Source organism: Falco naumanni, chromosome 4 (assembly GCF_017639655.2).
Source record: "Falco naumanni isolate bFalNau1 chromosome 4, bFalNau1.pat, whole genome shotgun sequence".
Lineage (NCBI taxonomy): Eukaryota > Metazoa > Chordata > Aves > Falconiformes > Falconidae > Falco > Falco naumanni.
The window spans coordinates 84033033-84053517 of record NC_054057.1 but is presented as its reverse complement, the minus strand read 5'-3'; the positions used below and the strand labels follow the sequence as shown (position 1 = coordinate 84053517).

General features: G+C 56.2%; 1 protein-coding gene across 2 annotated transcripts; it reads left to right on the top strand.

Annotated features, from left to right (window-relative positions):
- Positions 1–422: 422 nt before the first annotated feature.
- Positions 423–18612, top strand: MMD2 (monocyte to macrophage differentiation associated 2). 2 transcript variants are annotated; one of them, XM_040592128.1, is made up of 7 exons: positions 434–2893; positions 15091–15172; positions 15849–16009; positions 16106–16180; positions 16478–16579; positions 17142–17211; positions 17623–18612. In XM_040592128.1, the coding sequence occupies exons 1-7, from the start codon at positions 2847–2849 to the stop codon at positions 17824–17826; spliced, it is 741 nt and encodes a 246-aa protein (XP_040448062.1). In that variant the 5' UTR covers positions 434–2846; the 3' UTR covers positions 17827–18612. The 2 variants fall into 2 exon arrangements, with proteins under 2 accessions (XP_040448061.1, XP_040448062.1); XM_040592127.1 differs by having other exon boundaries at positions 423–2893; positions 15849–16180.
- The last annotated feature ends 1873 nt before the right edge of the window (positions 18613–20485 follow it).

The window sequence follows — 20485 nt, the reverse complement described above, 5'->3', positions numbered from 1 at the left end:
GGGACCCTCTGGGCTCCCCCACATTTCGCCACCCTCCAGCTGCTGGTGAGGAGACACCTAACGGCTTAAACCCAAGTGTCCCTCGGCCACCCTGCGGTGGCCCTTGCCCACCCCACCCCCTGCCGCTGGCGCTGCCCCCACCGTGCCTCTGCCCCTGCTACAGCTGCTGCCAACGTGTCCCGTAACTTCTGCCCATCCAAAGTGTCTTCTTTTGCCAGGAGGTTTTTCCTGCTAAGAGATGGCAGATTTTAATCTCAAATTGTCTTTTCTTACCTGCTGGCTCCGGCAGCTGAACACACAGGAAAACCTCCCTCCCTGGGGAGATGTGACAGCAGCGTGTGCTGCCAGGGGAGCTCAGCCCCCCCCCCCCCCCCCCCCCCCCCGTGGCACCCAAAGGTGTGGATTTTCACATAATTCACAGCTGGGATCCCTTTGGGAGCCGTCATCAGGAGCAGGGGACAATGCACAGAGGTGGCTCCAGCTATGGGACTCCTGCATGGTTTGGGTCTTTGCACATTGGGGGTAGGAAGCAGCACTGGGCTTCATGACCCATTCCTCCTTCTAAAGGAAAACCCTGCAAGACCCACCCGCTAATCTGGTGACATTAAAAAAACAGTCACTGCATTCAGGGTACCCCTGAATCTTGGAAACTCTCCTGAACATCAGTACAGTTACTCAGATCTTTGCAAAAAAGTGGGAAGGAGGAAAGAAAAGCAAGGTGGTCTTGTGCACAGTCAATACGTGAGAGGAGCTGCCACGCAGGGAGGGGATGCATCCTGGTGGGGTATGGGTGGTGTGAGCGTGGACATCTCCGCATCCCACCATCGACCACCGTCGAGCAGCTCCCGGCTGCCTGCGATTCTCCGGCTGCCAGGTTTGGAGGCAGCGCTGGGGCTAGAGCCATTCCCCAGCAGGATGCGCGAGCCTTCGGTTGCCATAACAACTGGATTCAGGCTTCAAAAATAGTAACTTATTTTTCATTCAATTTGCCTTTTGCCCTCTGAGACAGATCTATTTCGGGACTGATGGTTCACTTCAGGTGCCCCTTGCAAGTGCCCCCGCCAGCGGGCTGGGGGTTATGTTGTTAAACGCGGTTTATCACCATTGTCTCTCCCTCCCCTATTCAGGCCCAGAGGAAAGGTAAATCAGGGCACAGGCATCATGAAATAGCCTTTGCCAAAGCCTTGTCATCTGGAAGGCTGGGGAAGGAACTTGAATAAAATCTTCCCAGCTAAGTGGCAGAGTGTGGGAGAGATTTTCGGAGATGATCTCACTCTGCATCTCGGCTTGGACCTGCTGCTCTCAGCCGGGGCTCGGCTGTCCCAGATATGCTGGGAAGGTCCTACCAAAGATGGGGCTTATTTTGTTCCCCCTGCACCTCCTGGATCCTGCTGTTGCCAGCGCAGTCCCCAACGGTGTCCTCCATCCATGATGGGAAATGTGCAGGAAGGTTGACCCCACTGCCAGCTCCCAGCACTGCGGAACTGGGGTTCTTCTTGTGTGCATTGAGGATGCCCCACAGTGCAGCATGCACCTGGTGCACCACCTCTTCTGCATCCCCTGGGGGGTGAACTGCCTTTGGAAGGGGTTGCAGAGGGTGCCAGGATTAATTCATGCCTGGAATGAAGGGATCCCTTAATATTTGTCTGTTTTGGCTTTTGAAAGGTGTGTGTGTGTTTTATTTCCCATGGAAATGGCTGCAGGAACATAACCCTTTGTGTCCAGATGTTGTCAGCTGTTCCACCTTCCTCCCATCAATGTTATTATGGCATCAAGCAAGAAGAGGTTGTGTTGGGGGGTTCAGGACTCTCCTCCTCCAGTTACTGCTGACCTTATGTCACCTTTCAGGTCCCTTAGCTGCTGGCCTGAAGGTGCCTGCAGTCTCTGGCACAGGGTGGGCACAGGTGATGCCCAGCTGCCCACAGAGAAGCCTCTATCACCTTTTGCGTCCCCTCTCTGTGCTGCCTAAACTCAGATGTACGTCAGGACATCACCTGCCGTGAGAGCCTCCCTGAGCGGAGGATGGAGGGGTGAAAGTGCTGGATGGAGATGGGGTGAGGATTCTGTGCTCTCCAGTCCTTGCCTTGCTGTCGTGCTACTTTGTCCCCCTTCTCCTGAGCAGGGAGGGATGGTGGGATGCTGGTGGCACCTATGGGCATCCCACAGGATGGGGCTGGGGCAGAGCTGCCCACCCCTCCGGAGCCACTGGAAAATAATGGGGGAAATTCATTAAAAGCAAATCAATAAAAGCAAAGCCAAACAGAACAACTCCCTGGGGATGGCGGGCCAGGGGCGGGCAGGGATGTGCCGGTGCCCCCCCGGAGGACCTCGCCGTGGGCAGTGAGCGGGCTGGCTGCCTGCACTACCCCCCGCCCCCCCCCCCCCCCCCCCCCCCATGCTTTAATCACATTTTCAATTCAAATCTGCTGCTATTTGATCCTCTGGGGGTGGCGGCGGGGAGGGGAAGGGGGGGGGGGAGAATATTTTTAGCTGTGCTTAAAGCTGCCGGGGCTGAAGGAGATCGTGCAGGTTGCTGTGGCCGGGCAGAGTTGGACGGGATCCCCCCGCCCCCCCCCCCGCCTCGTCTTTTTCTTCCTCCTCCTCCTCCTCTTTGCACATCCGAGGGCGGCAGCGGGGCCGGCTCCCCCCTCCCGGAGGTCGCCTTTGTTTTCCCGGTGTCGCTCTTCCGAGCAGCCGGGGGGGCGGAGGGGGCCGGGCAGGCCGCCCCTGCTCCTCCTCGCCCCGCCGGAGCCCGCGGAGTTGTGCGGTGCCGCCGGGCAGCACTTTGCCCCCCAGCCCGGGGCTGAGCAGCCGCCGCCCCCCGGGACCCTCATGGCACCGCCGCGATGTTCGTGTCCCGGGTCCTGGATTTCCAGAAGACGCGCTATGCCAGGTAAAGCCGTCGGTGCGGCGGTCCCCGACCCCCTGGTCCTTGCGGAGCCCCAGGGCAGCCCCTGCCCGGCGGGGACGGAGCCCGAAGGGACCCTCACAAGCTGCTGAGTGCCCCAAAGCCCAGGGCAGGTGCGTGCTGGGCTTTTGGGAGAAGGCTACCTGCTTTTCTGCATCCCTAAGGGATTCTGAGCATCCTTGAGAAGCTCTCGCTGCCTTTTGCTGGGTCTAACTTCACCATTGTTCTCCTGCTGCTGGGGGACCGTGAGTCTAGCTCCCCGTGGGGACAGACCCCACCACTGGCTGCAAACCCTCCATGGAGGGACCAATGCTGCCCAGGGTCCTTTGCCCAGGTGAAGCCCCCTCAGGGTGGCTCCCCCAGCTGGGCCCTGGGGGCTCCATGGGATGCTCTGGTGGTGAGTCCTTCTCTCCCTCCATGAAATACCCAGGGAGGTTTTCCAGCAGCAGCAGGGACTTGTTTTAAAAGCTCAGGTGTGTTAGGAAACCTCATGGTGTTGCCTGTGTAGAGGGAAACCTGAGGACTGCTGGGCAAGGGTCAGAGGGCACTCGGCCATGCACACTGCTGTGGGATCAGATGTGGCCTTTTGGAGGGAGCTGGTGGGTGACGTGGGGACAGCAGCCACCCACAGCCCTCCAGCACACTGGGTGGCCAAGGATGAGTCAGATTGCAGTGCTGGGCAATGCATGGCCAGATGGGGCTCAGGGGGGTGCTGCTGGGGGGGGGGGGGGCTCAGCTTTGCATCCAGCTCCCTGTGGCTGTGGTGGGGCTGTTTTCATGGCTGTGGAGGGTCCCACGGGCCAGCACAGTTCCTGGGGGCACTCAACTCTGCTGCTGCCAGACTCCCAGTGGTCCTGTCAGAGGCAGATACGAGAGGAAAACTGGTCTGGAAAGAAATGGTGATGGTGTTTCTTGGTTACTCCAAGCAGGATGTTTGCCTGGACTGGGCAAGGGCAGGAGACCTCTGTCACATCTCCCAAGCCACTGGCTCCCCTCCCTCTAGGTATCTCATAGGGAAAATCCATGCTTGCACCTCCAAAAGCTGCCTGGAACATGTGGGCACCTGCTCCAAGACCATTAGCTGCCTTCTAATAACCTTTGCCTGGAGGAGACACAGGAGGTACCCAGCCGGTCTACATAACACATCTGGTACAAAACTCCTTGTGAAAATAGAATATTCAAAACTTTTTTCCCAGCTGGCAGGCAGAGGACAGGGACAGGGCAAGGTGGAGCCAAGCAAAGCTCTGTACCCCCAGAGCAGGAGCAAAACTGTGCCTTTGCCCCACAGCAGTGGTACAGGGGCTTCCCCCTGACCTCAGTCCCACCCAGCAGACTCCATCTGGAACATGTTGCTTGATTTATCCAAAATCAACGTGTTCAAACCTTGTCATGGTCCTTTCTGGAAACAATTTGTTAGGTGGGGATGAGGTGTTGCACAGTGCCTCGCAGGGACAGAGCCCACAGGCAGGGCAGGGGCTGCAGGGCATGGGAAGGGTCAGGTCTGCAGGGCATCCCTCACCTCTTGCTGGGTGCCAGGGCTGGACAGGGAACAGGAGATGGGTGCTCCCTTGGCTTTCACCCCGAGTCACACCAAGGCAGTCACCAGCACATGATGCTAACCCAAAGCTTCCTAATCACTGCAGAGATCCTCTTAGCCTAGTGCTTAAAAATAACAGTTGGCTAATCCTCGTCCCCCTCACCCCGTGCTCCACACACACCAGCTCTCCACAGAAATGCTCTGCTGTGGCATATTCCAGAAGAAACCCTAAAAGCCACTCCTTCCTTTGTGCTGGAGATGCTCTTTCAGCTTTCCTGGGCTGCAAGTAACAGGGGCTGAGCTTTGTGATGGGGCCTGGGGTGAGCAGGAGCCACGGGGCACATGGTGACACATGCCCTTCAAGGCATCAGAAGCATCTTGCAACATCTTTTCAGACGATGAGAAACTTGTTTGTGGCATTCCTTGGGAAAAAAAAAAAAAAAACAACAAAAAAACCAACCACACAAACCAGCAGAAAGTTTTCCTTGTCATGGAAAAGCCTGGAACAGCTTCATTTCTAGTGTCGTTTTATCTAATTTTGAGTGAGGACCAAGAAAGGAGGAACTTGGCCATTGATACAGCCGCCAAAAAGAATAAATAAAATAAAGCTTGGTGATGAAAGACCTGTTGTGTGAAAGCTGCAGCGAAGGCACTGGGCTTTGAACAAAGAGATGAAAGGCAGCAATCAATGTGGGAGCGTTTTGTGAACTGCCAGGAGAAAACTCAGGGCTGGAGGGGCACAGGGGTGTCCCTGAATCCCTCCTGGCTGGGCTTTGGAGACAGAGCTTTGCAGCTGGGGCAGAGGGGAAGAAAGCAAAGCGAGGGGCTGTCACCATGGTGGGAACAGGGATGCATGGCGATGCCATTTCAGCAGGTTATGGTTATAAATGAGACTCTCTGTGGTTTCTGCTCTGCTGCTGCAGGGTCCTGGAGGTTCTTCCATCGCCTGCCACCATGGGGAAAGCGAGTTAAAAAGCACAGTTGCTGCAAGGCTTTCTGTGCCGCTCACAGCCTGCACTGTGGCAAGCGATATCCATCTCCTGCCTGACAGGCCAAATTCAGCCATGATGCTGGCAGCAGCACACAGTTACAGGGTGCAAGCAGATGTGATTCTTCCTGCTTCATCCAACCACCAGATAGTTATTCCCCGGCTCTACCCTTTCCTCTTCTACCTTTCACCCAGCTCACCGAAATGGGCTGGTTTCCCCCCAGAGCAACAGATTGGTGCAAGTCACATTTTCCTCACTTAAACTCATCAATCAGGTTACCCTGAGCTGGTAACCGATCCCTCCTCCACCTCACTGCTGGCTTTGACCCCGCTTTGTCCCACTTTTTACTCAGACCTGGTTCGGTGCCTCCTGCCCACGTAGCTGCCATGGGGCTACAGCTCAGCCCCAATGTCCCTGCAGGGACACAAAATGCTTCCCAGATTTTGGCCATCCAGAGCCATAATTGAAAGGAAACATGATTAAGTGGGGAGCTGCTGTATCTGGCTGGCTTCAGCAGCCCTGGAGCAGCCAGCAGAGAGGGGTTTGCCGGGAGCTGCAGGCTGCACAGGGCACTGAATCATCCTAATAAACTGATAGCAGTTCATGATTTGATTTGTTCACGTAAAAGGCTCTAAATCTTATTGCGTTTGCTTGCCTTGCCCTGCACAGAGTAACACAGAGAGGAGTAGCCAGGAAAATCCACACTAAATTCTCAGCCCAGAAGCAGGAGGTTATGGAGAGCAGGGGCCTCTGTAGGTGCATGGTCCAGCCTTGTCCTCGCCTGCCCAGTGTGTGCAACATAGACACTGCCACCTCCTTGCCGGCACAAGGAGATGGAGATCAGAACTCTACATTTGCTTAGAAGCAAATCTTCCGAGCAGGGAAAGGCAGCTGGGAAGACCTGCCTTGTTGCTCCCTGCACCTGTAATTACTGAGCAAGGAGACATTTGCTGACTCCTCCTCCAACATCTCCGCATGAGAGAGGAGAAACAGCAGGAATGGGGGGGGGGGGGGAGAGAGAGAGGAAACATTGGGGTGTTCAGACCCCAAACACGAGAAAAACAATGCCAGCCCGAGCAGAGCTACCGCATTGGGAAGATGTGGTCCCCATTTGCTTTGCAATGAAAGCGCAAACAGCCCTTGCCTGCTCCCACACACACCGAGCAGCTTTCCAAGAGCTCTGCTTCCCCCACAGCCTGCGTGGGATGAAGCGCTTAGAAGGGAAAGGCTTTCTGCATTGATATCATGGCTCAGAGCTGCTCAAGAGGCAGAGGCTCCTCACCACAAAAGCACCAGCCCCATTCCACCATCCCCAGCAAGATCTGCCAGATTGCCCCCAGCTGAGCAGATCCCCTTGCTGCAAAAGGCACGGCTCCAAAAGATGGGGAGGCCCCCAAAACACCTAGGGAAAAATCAGGATTGCCTGGTGTCACTGACCAGTACCATACTGGTTGCTCTGTGGGGCCAGGTTGACTCAGATACCCTCTTAAGCAGGCACTGGTAGGTGCATCTCATGTGGGTTTAGATGCCCAGGGTAGACTTATCGTTGGTGCCAGATATTTGGAAGGCAACAGAGCATCATTTGTGATGGGGTATTCCCTTAAACCGCCCCGTTGCCTCCTTTAGGAGGGTCAGGGGACATGGTAGGACAGGCTCAGGTGGGGATCACCACACTGGAGATGTGCCTTGTGCTTTTGGGGCAAGGACAGCCTCTTGGCTGCTTGGGAAACAGACACACGATGGACTTTTCCCTCCTTCAGCTGGTGTTGGATATCAGCCTGATGTGATTCTTTGGCACAGCTCACTATGGCCAGCTTCACAGGGCAGCAGCCAACACAATGCATGGGAAATTCAAGCCTCTGCCCAGCGCAGTGGGTCAGTGTATGTGAGAAACGGGGCTCTGCCAGAACTGCTCGCCTTCCCCTCCTCTTCCCTTCCCACACCCCCAGCTCCACAGCAAGACAAAGCAATGCAAACCAACTACAACTCCTACAGAAAGGAAAGGAAAAAGAGCACAACTATTATTTCAATTCATTGCTCTTGAACAGTGCTTGGCTGCAAAAGGAGATTGGTTGAGTACCCACAGAGATGCTGCAAGGGGATGGATGCTCAGAGCAATAGCTGAGTAAAGCAGAGGAGACTTGACCACAGAGCTCAGGTCTCCCTTTGGGGTTCTCCAGGTGTAATTGAACCTCGACTTTTTCATGCAGTGAGAATCCAGAGTCTGATGGGCTCTGTGCACTGCAGCTTTTCATGATAACATGATACCACGAGCGTCATACTCCTAATGTTTGCTTCAGATGCCAGTTAGCTGAGCTGAGCAGTGCTGACCTTCAGGAGAGTTTGGATCCAAGTCTGTGCCCTGTTCAAATTTATAGTCCAGGCTTGCTTCTGCCAAGGGGAGGATTTTATGTAGAGACAGATCGGCACATCAGGGGCAAGGAGTTACCTCCTCTGATGTGCTAAGCAGCACCGGCTGGTACCATAGCATTAGACACAGCCTTACTCTGTTGCAAATACTAATGGAAATCCTAGTATCTGCTTGCCTGGCTGGTGAAATGCATGATGATTCTTCTGTGCCTTCATTGTCCAGAGGCATTTGCTGAATAATTTACAGATAACACTTGTACTGGAGTAGCATCCAGGAATCCCAGATGAGAGCCTGGCCCTGCCTTTCAGCGCACGCCATGGGGAGATCTCACAGACCTGAGAAGCTGTGACCTGCTCATGTAAATTCACAGCCAGGGTTAGAGGCTGGGAAGGCTCCAGCCCCCGAACTGTCCAAATCCTCTGCCAGCAGGCAGAGGGACCAGTGGTCAGGCTCGCTTTTGCCCACCTTGGGCTGCTGCAGAGTGTAAGCAAGCAGAGCCAGCTCAGGATTTATCCCACTAACTCCTGTGCTCAGGACAACGCAGACAAAGCAGCAAGGAACAAGCACATTGACTTTCCAAACAAGCAAATAGTGAATAACAGAGAATTTTCAGTTCTGGAAACAGCCCTCCTAACATTCACGAAACACCTGGGACATCAGAGTCATTTTGTGACTAATCAGCTGTTGTTGGAGGTCTCATGAGTACCAAATGAAACAAGAAGTCCCAGCTCAGAAAGTAATTTGGGAAACACTCACCAATCCCATCTGTTGTGAATAAACAAACAGCTCTGCTGTAGTTGCAGGGTCATGAATTGCCTTGGAAGAGTTAGAGATACCATCTACATAAAGAGCAGAAAGCCCGCTGGAGAGAAAAATAAATATCCCTGCACAGAGGATGGGAATATGGACATTTATGACACTGCTGGGAATTACCTGCAGAGTTTCCACCCACCAGACCAACCCCTGCTAGATATATATGAGCTCTCAAGGGTGCAGAAATGGTCTGTGCCTGTGTCCAGCCTGGCTTGGAGCCTCCCATGCTTGGCTCTGCTAGGGTGAGGAGCAAGGAGCAGGAATCTGGCATACCCTTGGTGTAGTCCCTGGCGTATTCAGGGAAATAGCAGCATATTCCCTCCTGCCAACCTCGGCCCCTCGGGTACCCACTGCTGCTGCAGCAGGATGCGCCAGGGTGATGCCCTCTCCATCCCTTCACAGGGGACATCTGTGCCTGTGGTTCAGAGCCAGGTACAGCATGGACATGGCCGAACACATGGTCCCTGTCCAGGAGCATTTCTAAGTCAGCAAGCGGAGTTGTTCAGCATTTCTCAGGGCATGCAGGCTGTATAGTGCCAGGGAACAGTCTATAGCCAGCCCAGGGTGTTACCACACGTCAGAGCGCTAGGAACAAGCAAAACTGGGATGAGGGTAATCAGAGGTGATGAATGACGATTCTTTCTGCAGCCCAGCCCGTTGTTACTTGCTTTGTGGAAGCAAGGTTTGCACCAGGGGCACCTGGGCAGGTTACTCCAGCAATCCAGCGTTCTGCTAATTTACCCATAAGAAAGGTTGAAGAATACTGGTTTAGATGAAAAGCCTTTCATTTTCTGCTCCCTACCCAAGCTGCCAGCTCTTTGCACAACGCCAGGAGGCAGGACTAAAGAAAATGCTGCGCTCTCTTGCTCTGTCAGCCTTCCTGCCCCTCTCCCGTGTGATGGGTTGGAGTCAAAGGAGCAGGCTTGCCCTGACTGCCCCTTCTCCCCTGGCCCAGGGAGCAGACCCACAAGCTTACAGCACGCACAGCTCAGGTTTCCAAACCAGGAGCACCATATGTTCGCGTAGGAGCATGCAAGCACTGAGGAACTGGCGTGAAAATAGAGGTTTCAGCTCTTAAGGGGGTGCCACGCAGCCATGCACATGCCCGCGTGGGTGGCTCTGCAGATGGTGATGCTGGGCAGCATCAGCCTGAGCCTTTGTATTTCTGCTTCTCAGTGGCAAACACTCCGTTGTCAATGGATAGAAAGGAAAAACAGGATTTCTCGAGTGCTTCTGGGCTGGATAAAGCAGCTTTGTGGTACTCTAGAGTCTGGGGGCTCTGCACTGGGAGCTCTAGCCGTAGTGGGAGAGAGGAGGACTGCTGAGCCTTTCCCGTGTTATCAAGTTGCAGAGTGGATGACCTGGACTCCACGGGGACCCTGAATATAGCCCTGTGGTCCTGCTTGGTCTCCTGCATCCTGTGACTGTGTCCCGTAGATAGGCAGCACTCAGAGCCCTGCACCATCAAACAGAGCTCCCCAGGACTGATCTAATTATGAACAACAAAGGAGCTCAAGGGGATGGAGCCTCTTACCAGGGACTACAGCTGGAACATTACCCGATTACAGGTCAAAAGCAGAGCAGACACCAAGCCCCAGCTTACGGGGATGCCACCACAGCAGCTCCGTGTGAGCACAAGCCTGAGGACCAAGCCCCAGCACCTGCATTGGGTGCACAGCCTCTGGGCTCACGGGGGCAATCCCAGACCATGCACTGGAGAGGGGTCTGGGGCCAGGCTGCCCTACAGGGACACATCTGCTCCATCACTCAGGCATCACAACACTTGCTCTACCAAGGGACAATGCAAAGACCCCCAGCAGGACTTACCACCACTGCTGGCCAGCATCCAACAAATGCTTTCTCTATTCTTCCACTCTGATGAGATACCACCACCAGGATACAATCTTCCTCTATTACACTAAAAGCAGTTGCAACACCCAGTCACAAGGAGAAGGAGAAATCCCCTCCCTTTGCCTAAGAGCTACCCAACAGGGCACACAGTCTGCAAGTACCCCAACTCCCTGGGCAGGAGGGTAGGGACACAGCAAACTAGCACCTCACTTCAAAAAACCATCTCCTGAGCAAGCCCAGCCCTCTTATAAGCCATTTGCAGGTGAAACCTGTAGACATTAGCTGGTCTTGGGGAGATTCACATCACCTGAGAGCAGCCTTAGACATGCGGCTACTCCTTTGTCCCCTTCGTGTTTTCACGGGCTGTGGAGGGGATGTGTTGACTCTGTGACAGCTATGGCCTCAGCGACGTGCAGGGGGAGCCCAGCTCCCCTGTGCGTAGATACACAGCTGTGTGTCATGTGTATAGCCTGGTTTATAGCAGGGTTGAGGGTGTCAGGTGTTGGATGAGCTCTTTCCAAGGGCAGGGATGAGGTGCTCAATGGGTGCCCAGTTCATGCCTCCCCATCCATATCTTAGTGATTTCACACCCTCCTAACATTATTCCTCCGTCAGCTTGCCTAAAAGATAGCAAAATTGCTATCCTTGCTTGGGGAAGGGGAAAGGGGGGTGAGAGGAAAATGATGTGACAGAGGCCAGCCAAAGAGTCAGTGTCAAAGACCAACCTCAACTCCATCTCTCCTGAACCCTGGCCTCTGTCCCCATCAGAACCATTCCGCTCCATGTGTGTAGGGGACAGCTTTCCTGCAAAGTGTCACATGGCTCTGTCCATGTGAGTGCATGGTGCCCATGGCGTGGCTGATGCAGGTTGTCTTGGTGCCCCCAGGAGAGCTCAGATGCTCCAATGTTCACACGTGGGCCCTCTCAAGAAATAATTTAATTTAATCTCCTTTTTCCCTTCTTCTCCTCTACCCTGGCAAAGCAAGAGCCAGGCACATCTGCATGATTTTCAAGGTCAGAACTTTTTTCTCGGACAAAAATCTTTGAAAAGCTCAGTAAAGCTCCCTAAAGCCACAAAAAATCAGAGTGGGAGAAAGAGAAGGAGAAAGGAACAAGCCTGGGAAGCCGACTCTGCACTTTGCCCTGGCTGCCTGGGACAAGGGGCTCTTTGTTTTCCCGGCCGGAGCCTGCTGCACTAGCCCTTTTCAGTCTCCCTCCCTGGGAAAGGGGCCAGGGGGAAGCAGGCACAAGCAGGGCAGGCAAAAACCCTGGGGCTGCAGTGAATAACCCCCTGCTTGGGTCCCCACCAGGCCCCCCATCTTCATATAGCCTGTCTGCATAGCATCTGGGAGAAAAAGGTGCACGGGAGCCCCTCAGGGCTCTGCTTCCCATGCACCATCCCAGGAACACATTCATGTTTGTGCCGTGCAGGAGGTTTTAAACTTCTCTGTGTCTTTTGCAATCTTTTTTTTTTCAATCCTAAAGCACAAAAATGCATCGAAGCACCCAGCTGGTGTGTAATCGGCCGCCTGTGGCTTCCCGGACCTGCCGTGTTGAGTGAGCCGCGTCACTGTGGCTTTGCTGGGTCCCCAGCAGCGTGGCAGTGTAGGCTGGAGGCTGTTGGGGACAAGTCTTTCTCATCTCCTCCCATCCCAGGGATACTGCCAGGGTGTTCCCAAGCCTACAGGCACAATGACACGGAGCTGGCAATGACTGTGGATTCAGTCACTTGGGCAGGAGACTTGCTGCAGGGATCGGATTTAAGTTTGGAGAGGTGTTTCTCTTCTTCTCCTTATTTTCTTGCCTTGAAAAACCCCGGAGATCTGCCTGGCTGCCACCAGTTCCCCTTCTCACGACTCCAGTTGCACAGAGCTGGGGCTGGGAAACACACAGCAGCCTCCCCCCAGGGCTCTCAGCTGCTCTGGGCTTTCATCAGCTCTAAGGAGTCGCAGGTGCCCTCTGACGTGTGTCCATCCCCCCGTCTGGGCTGGAGCTCATCACCGGGGCTGGTGCTGCACACTGGTACGGCAGCTTTCCACCGGTATGGCAACTTCCTGCAGTCTGGGAACGATGCAGGGCTCCCGTGCTCTGCCCCACGCCCATGTCAGCATGCACAGGGATGCCATGAGCTGGATGGATGCTTGGCATCCCGGCGTGGTTTGGGAGATGGAGAGTCCCGGGAGAGAAGAGAAGGCGAGGGAATGGTCCCCACACCCCTGGGGAGCGAGGTGCTGCAGGGCAGCCGGGGACTCATCCTGCCTTGCCAGGAGATGTGCAAACACCGTTTTTGTTTGCACAGCAGATGACCACGAAATTTTGCCCAACTAGCCCCAAAATGCAATGCTGCTGCTCCTGGAGGGCCCTGCGGTTCCCAGGGTGGCCCAGCACCACGCAGCCAGGTCCCACATCTGCCATGCTCCGTTTCCCATCCTTCACAGGACGATGCTTCTTAGAAAGCAGGGCAGGAAAACAAGGGCAATCTCTCTCCAGGTCAAAAAAAATTTCTCCTCAAGGCAATTTCACCTGCCGGGAAAAGCAGGCGTTGGCAGCGTGCTGCACCAGCACGGCTTTGGGCTTCAGGGACACACACGCTGTTTGACCTCATCCCATGGGGATGGTCAGGGTGGCCGTTCCTGGCCTCTCCCTCCCTGTACCAGAGCTAGGGGGGATATGTGCACCCCAAGGATCCCTTCCCAGAGGGTCCAGGCGCGCCTCAGCCCTGGGAAGGGGGCTGTGGGAACCTGCCCTGCCCCTGCTCCTCGGTGCTGCTCTGAACAGCAACTGCCAGAACGGAGAGGAGATGGTGTGGGGCTTTGTGAAAATAAATAAATACAAGGAAAAGGCCTTGAACGTGTTTCCTCAGCAACCACGACGTCACACGGGATGTCTGACCTTCCTCCCCCCCCCCCCCCCCCCCCGCCTTCTTGTTATTAAAAGGGAAAAGAAAGGGAAGCTGAAAGCGAAGGGGAGCTGGGGACAGTCTCCTGGCAACGCTGGGGATGGTGATGTCCTCCTTAATGTCCCCCTGCCAGGGGACGTGGTGGCTCCAGTGCAGGGAGCCTGGCCAGTCCTCCTGGGTGAGGAGGGCATCCCTGGTGTCCCCTGGGATGGAGGAGACAGCACACTGGGCACCAGCACAGGTCCCCAGTTTGCAGAGCAGCAGGACCTTCGCCCCTCCATCTCCCTCTCTTAATTCAAGACATCTTTTGGTGATGATGACCACGTGTCTTCCCGCAGTGCCGGGGGCTGGTGGCAGGCAGGGCAGGGGCTGGGGACAGGGTCCGTGCATGGGCTGTCGCTGCTGCCTGCCGGGGAGCCCTCTGCATGCCCGGGCCTGCTGTGGCCGTGCTCCCCCCACTCAGACCCCTGCCATTTGAGCTGTTTAATCCATCCTGGCTCACTCTTAATGGACAGCAGTGAGTGGCTCAGGTGGTGGGGCTGAGCAGGCAGGAGGTGGCAGAGGAGTCCGCACAGGCATGGGTCTGCCTGGGGACGAGGAGAGGGGACTTTTGCTGCCTTTCCAAGTTCCCTGGACCAAGGGGTCACTCTGCACCCAGCGGCAAGGTCCTGCCAGCCTCCAAGCCCCCTCGCCGGGTGCAGCTCAGCCGTAAAACGTGCCGCAGATGGTGCTGGAGCCGAGAGCAAACGGGGTCAGAAAGCAATTAGCCCAGGTCCTGCAGGGCAGCCCTGCTGGCGCCCACTCAGCTCGGCTGTCCTGATCCGAGCCGCAGCAGAAAAAGCGTTTAAACCCCTGATTACCAGAAGCAGGCAGGGCAGGGTCACTCTCTATTTGCCCCTTTCTTACTCCCTTTTGCTAAACTTCTGCTGCTGGCCCCTGCCAGAAGAGGGTGCTGAGCAAGGCTTTGCTCCAACCTGTTAGCACAGATGCACATTTAATTTGCCTCTTAATACAGCGTTACATACCTAGCAATGGATTAGCCAAGCCTGACACTTATTTTTTATCACCGTGTGTTGATCTGACAGGGGAAATCGATATGTTCCTCTGAATGCCAAAAGCAAGCTGGTACTTCAGACTAACAGAAATAAAGATCCAGATTTCCAAGGGAGGGCAGTGGGGATTCCCCCTGCAGCAATCTGTGATGGGATATGCAGCCCCTGCGGGTAGGAGGTAGATGCAGGTGGTACCCAGAAACCAAAAGCATCATGGGGATACCCTCGCTGGAGCTGGGCAAGCTGCCGTGACACCAAGGTGTCACTGACGGATGGGTCAGGGACCTGCAGCAGGTCCTCCAAGTGCCCCGTGTGCCCTGTTCACTGCTGGGCCTCTTCCCCCCACTGCCGTTGCCTGCCCTCTCCTGCCCACAGCAGCAGGCAGAGCTGGCTCCTGCCTTCTGCTCTGCAAGCGATGGCAGATGCTGGGAGATGCTTCAGCCTGAGCTGTAGCTGAGCAAGACCTGGGGTCCTGGTATTTGGGACCAGCCAGATGGACAAGCCGTGCCCAGTGCTGGGGTCACTTCTGCAGGACAGCTGGAGCAAATCTGAGCCAAGGTGGGGCTCCAGGCTGGAGGGCAGGGGGGTATCCCTGTGCAGACCCCTCCAAAAGGGCTTTCCCCCAGACCCCATCCACTGAGTGTGTTTCTTTCCCTGTTTCTCACTGCAGGTTCATGAATCACCGTGTCCCATCCAACTGCAGGTACCAGCCGACGGAGTACGAGCATGCAGCGAACTGTGCCACCCACGCAGTGAGTCCCTGTCCCCGTCCCAGGGTGAGGGAGGACGGTACTCAACTCTCCAGGGATCCCCTGAGGAGCCTCAAGGAACACCTAAAAATGTCTGTTCAGCCCTGGAGCAGCTGTTGAGCATCTTAGGGCTGTGATGACGCAGATGTGCTCCAGCTGCTGCCCAGGAGTGGGGATGTTCTCCCTCCTGCCTTGGGAAGCTGGTGTGCATCTCCCTTGCTCTCACACACCGTGGCCCCATGGCCCCAGGGAAGCTGGCTGCGGGCTTAGTGGAGCAGGAGCATTTTGCAAAGCTGCCTGAAAAAGGAATGTTTTTCACATAGGAACAGTGACAGGTGCCCCATGGGGCTGCCTACGCGGCAGTGACAGCGAGCGCTCCCCACATCAGGGTTTCCCTTGGGACTTGGCAGCTCGCATTCTGAGTTCTGGGATATGATTCAGAGGTAGCCATGCTCCTCGTACCTTCCTCCTCCTCCCTACCTCTACCTGGAGAAGCGATTTTGGAGCTGCACCATGCAGGGAGAGACCCTGCCTGGCCCATGTGGGTGGCCAGCCTGCCTCTTGTGGGTGGTAGCTTTGGCCAGCTGCGTAAGAAACGCCTAAAAGGACAAGCAGAGACTGTATTGTAGCTACTCAATGGAAATGCAGTAGCAGCAACGTGTTTGCCTCTCCCTTCCAGTTCTGGATCCTGCCCAGCATCCTTGGCAGCTCCATCCTCTACATCCTCTCTGATGACCGGTGGGAAACTATCTCAGCCTGGATCTATGGCTTTGGCTTGTCCAGCCTCTTCATCGTCTCCACCATCTTCCACACCATCTCCTGGAAGAAGAGGCATCTCAGGTACCAGCCCTGGTTGCTCGGGGCTTGGGAAGGGGGAGAGGGTCTGGAGGCCCCTGGTGCTGCAGGCTGTGACCCATCTGTCTGCCCGTTCTGCAGGACCGTGGAGCACTGCTTGCACATGTTTGACAGGATGGTGATCTACTTCTTCATCGCAGCATCGTACGCTCCCTGGTGAGTTGCCTGTGGGTGTGGGCCATCGGTTGTCCTGTCCCCCCCCCGAGGGGAGAAAATCAAAGAGGGGTTTCCACAGATAGAGTTTCTCTCTCCGGCTTTGGCTCTGCTCAAGGCTTTCCACAAAACTTCCCTATCTGATAGATTCCAATCCCTTTAGGTTGAAGTTACAAGTTGGGAAGGTCCTTTGGTGGGACAGCCATGGGGGTGAGGGCAGCATTCCCCTGGCACCTCGCTGCTTGCAGCCCAGACCGGGGTGCTGCCCCACACCTGCCTCACCGCAGATGGGTCTTGCAGGCTGAACCTGAGGGAGCTGGGTCCCTGGGCCTCTCACATGCGCTGGATCATCTGGATCATGGCATCTATCGGGACTGTCTACGTCTTCTTCTTCCATGAGCGGTGAGTGCCTTCACCTGGTCCTGCGCTGGTGGGTGTCGCAGAGCCCAGCTCATCTCTGCCAGCCCCTCCTAATGTCCTGACGGCAGTGGAGCTGCAGCAGAGAGCAAGAAGGATGGAGCCAGCCAGCCAGCCAGCTAGCTAGGCACAGCGTCCCTGGGAAGCCTCCTGGTCAGCTGGCAGTGGAGAGCTTCCTTGGACCACATCCTTCCCCATCCGCACCCTGGTTGTAGGACGGTTGGTGGCAGGGATGTGGCAGCAGGGACGTGCTGCCGTGAGTTGCTTCTTCCACATGGTGGCACCAAATAAAAAGCAAAAGGCCCCAGATGTCCCCGTAGCCCCAAGCCTGGCCCTGAGCTGGCAGCTCCCAAGCCAGGGTGGGGGTCTGTCACCCTGGAGAGCAGGGGGCCAGCCCCGCCGCGGTGGTGGCTCACACACGGGGACATGGGATCTGCCGTGATGGCACCTCCAGCCTTTTTCCTGTAGCACGGCCGTGGGCATTACAAGCATAAACCCTGATGCTCCCTCTGCACTTTCCTCCAAGCAGCTTCTCTGTTGGCCGCAGGTACAAGCTGGTGGAGCTGGTGTGCTACGTTATCATGGGCTTCTTCCCTGCCTTGGTCATCCTCTCCATGGTAAGCCACTGCTGGAAGCACACGGGCTCGGCGCGAGGGACATATCCCAGTGGGACCAGTTTGTCTCCTTTGGGTTGACGTGGTCCAGGCTGTGTGATGGATAAAGCCATCCCCAAATACGATGTGTCCCAGTTTGGTTTAGCAAGTGCTTTGGGTGCCCAGCAGATACCACGTGCATCTCCAGCAGGCTTCCTCTCCTCCCTCCCGTCCGTGGTGTTGAAACCCCACCAGCAAGGCCAGGCTTCTGGGTCCCCACTGCCTTGCTGGAGGGGAGGGTGTAGCAGGAGGCAGAGCGAGGGTCCTGCCTGCACCCTGCAGCTGGGGCCATGCTTCTGGTCTTGATGGAGCGGTGGGGAAAGGGCAGGCATGCCACGGCCACCGCTGAGCCCTTGCCTCCCTGCTTGCTCCCAGCCCAACAGGGATGGCCTCCCAGAGCTGGTGGCCGGCGGACTCTTCTACTGCCTGGGCATGGTCTTCTTCAAAAGTGACGGCCGCATCCCCTTCGCCCATGCCATCTGGCACCTCTTCGTGGCCATCGGAGCTGGCATTCACTACTATGCCATTTGGAGGTACCTCTACCAGCCTGGCACGCTGGAGGCTAAAACATCCCGTTAGACGCCTTAAAGACATCGTTTGTGCCAACTGGCACATGGGGGCATGGAGAGGAGCGGGGAGGCAGCCTGTGCCATGGGCTTGCCCCAAACCACCTGTTCGCCCCATGGGCAGCAGCTGCTGATGCCCTTCCCGCACAGACAAGCGAGCCAGGAGGTTGTTTTTAAACAGATTTTTTCTTTTTTAATCTCGGGGACTGTTTATTGTTTTTAGGCAAAGGTTTGGTAATGTGGTGACCAGCTGATGGGCTGCAGGCAATAGGGAAGCGACCACTCGCTGGCGGGTTTGGGGAGGCTTCGCTCATCTGCCTGGCCCTGAGCATCCCATGGGAATGGAGACCCTTGCCCTACCCACCCCTGGCTAGTGATACCCTGGGTTTGGCTACTGAAGCCCTTAGCATGGGCTACCCAGGGGGCTGGAGGAGTTGGGAGGGCGGGAGAGACCTGGCCTCTTTCCTCTGGGATGCCTGGGCATGTGGCTGCCCCAGCCAGGGAGGGGGACACGGTGGCATTCCTGCAACACCCAGGACCTAAATGGTCCTAAGTCACGTCAACACTAACTGCCCCCTCCCAGGTTCTTGATGGGGAGGTCCGGAGTCAAAGCCTTACATGAGATCGAAACTTGAATCTCTTCCAGGGTGCCCCAGAGTCCCCGAGCACTGGAAAACCCTTTCTCTAAGCCAGTATTAAGTGCACAAGTTGGTATGTGCCCCCTAGACGGGTGCCCTGGGAGCCCCCATGGACACCTTCTCCCTGGGGTGCTTTGTTTTCCTCTCCAGCCTCGGTGGTGGCAGCCCCAAAGCACGGCCCCGCTCCCAGGCTCTGCCGTGCACGTGCCTTCAGCAGGGAGCAGGGGGGATCCAGCTCCTGGCACCCACCTGGCTGGGGTCAGCACATCCACATCAGGGGATTTTCTTTCTCCTCGAGAGAGGGGAGCAAACACCCTTGGATTGGGATCACAGGGCTGCCTACCTTCTCTGCTCCCACTTTGACGATGAGCCTATTGCTCATCGTCAGATTTAACTCCACTTTTGGGAGGATTGCCGACATTCCCAGGATCACTGCAGGGAAGGGACGCATCTGCATGATGCTTGGAGGTGACTTGTGATGGGGAGGTCCTAGTGATGCTCAGTTTTCAGATGCCTAACCACAGCTACACAGGGCTCGCCAAGCCAGGATAACAAGATGTGGAGCACCCATCCAGCCATCAGGAGCAGTCCCAGTGGTGCTGGAATGGGAAAAATCACTCCTGGTCCAGCTCCCCAAACACACCGGCAGAGCTGATGAAGCCAGGAGGGTCTGGTGCACGCCAGGCTCTGATGTGTGCCGGCATCTGGGGGGGGGCTGGCCGGCAGAGCAGCGCTGCTCTCAGTCCTCCCCCAGGAGCCCCTGAAAGCATTGATTTCCCATCATCTCTTTTTGGCCTCTTGATTAATCACAACTGCAGCAGTCTCAGTGCGACGTGGCAAGCGAAGGAGATTTATGGCCACCATCCCACATCTCCTGTCTCTGGCAGCATGCTGAGGAGCTGAGCTCCTGGTCTGCCCCACTTCCTTCAGAGCTTAGGGTCCCCCAGCCTGCAGCATCCCGACTGGCTCTCCCAGGCCGTGCCATTTTGCAGCAAATTACCAAAGAGAAAGCATCTGGATACTCACCCCCTCCTGACATGATGGCTGTGGTCACCAGGTCAGCAAAAAAATCCAGTGGGTTTTCACCTCCGTAGGCAGCAGGTTCCTGTAAGGGGCTCTCTGTGCTGTGCCTGGCACCCCAGCCCAGCATGTGGCTGCTGGGGGACTCTGCCCAGGGCACCCCAAAGCAGCTTTTGGGCTGGGACGCCTCTCGGGGCGACAGGTGGCCTTAGGGACAGGGTGTGGATGACCTAGTGTGAGCTCAGGCTCTGCTGCTGCCTCTCCCAGGCTCCCAGGTCCCAGCCCTTGCTCCGTCACCTACCGCAGATGGAGGGGTGGAGAAGGATGAGCTGTGAGTAGCCAGCAGTGGGTGAGGCACGTCTGGGGTTGGAATAGTGGAATATGGGGTCCCAGAATGGGAGATGCCATTTTTTCTGTCTGGCTAGTCATTACCCTTCTCCGTGCCTCAGTTTCCCCATCTGTAAAATGGGGTTGAAGACACCAACCTACCTCACAGGGCTCGTGTGAGGACCCCATGAAGCACTTGGAGGAGAACCAGTGCTTTACGAACACGTGCTTCAATTCTCCCTGAGTCTGGGGGACCTGATTCCTAGAGCCACCATGGGGCACAGTGACAACTGTGGCGCTGTGTGCCGGGGTCTCCTCCCCCTCCATCACTAAATCCCATGGGGGAACCACCCTGGGGACAGACCATGCTCACTGCAGTCCCAGCCACCAGGCAAACATCCCCTGGCAGGGGCTGAGGATGACCAGGGACCACCACAGCATTTTGTCCTCAGGCTTCATCCCAAGGGATTTATCATCTTGGAAGCCATGTTGTCACTGGGGGCTTTCAGCCCTAAATCCATCCTGGGGGCTCCTGAGGCACAGGGAGGTGCCAGAAGGACCTTTTCAAGGCCACTTCATCTCAGCCTCCTGCTGAAACCCCAGGGCAGGGCAGACACCCAGGCAGGAATGGGTGGCCAGTCTCCATCGGGGACATCGCCACCCTGCCTTGAGCCTGGATTTGCTGGG

Excerpts from the sequence above, each read along its gene's own strand:
- MMD2 (XM_040592127.1), top strand. The coding sequence starts at position 2,847 with ATGTTCGTGTCCCGGGTCCTGGATTTCCAGAAGACGCGCTATGCCAG. Across the intron at positions 15,173-15,848 it reads CGAACTGTGCCACCCACGCA|TTCTGGATCCTGCCCAGCAT; the intron begins GTGAGTCCCTGT and ends TCTCCCTTCCAG. Across the intron at positions 16,580-17,141 it reads GTCTTCTTCTTCCATGAGCG|GTACAAGCTGGTGGAGCTGG; the intron begins GTGAGTGCCTTC and ends TGTTGGCCGCAG.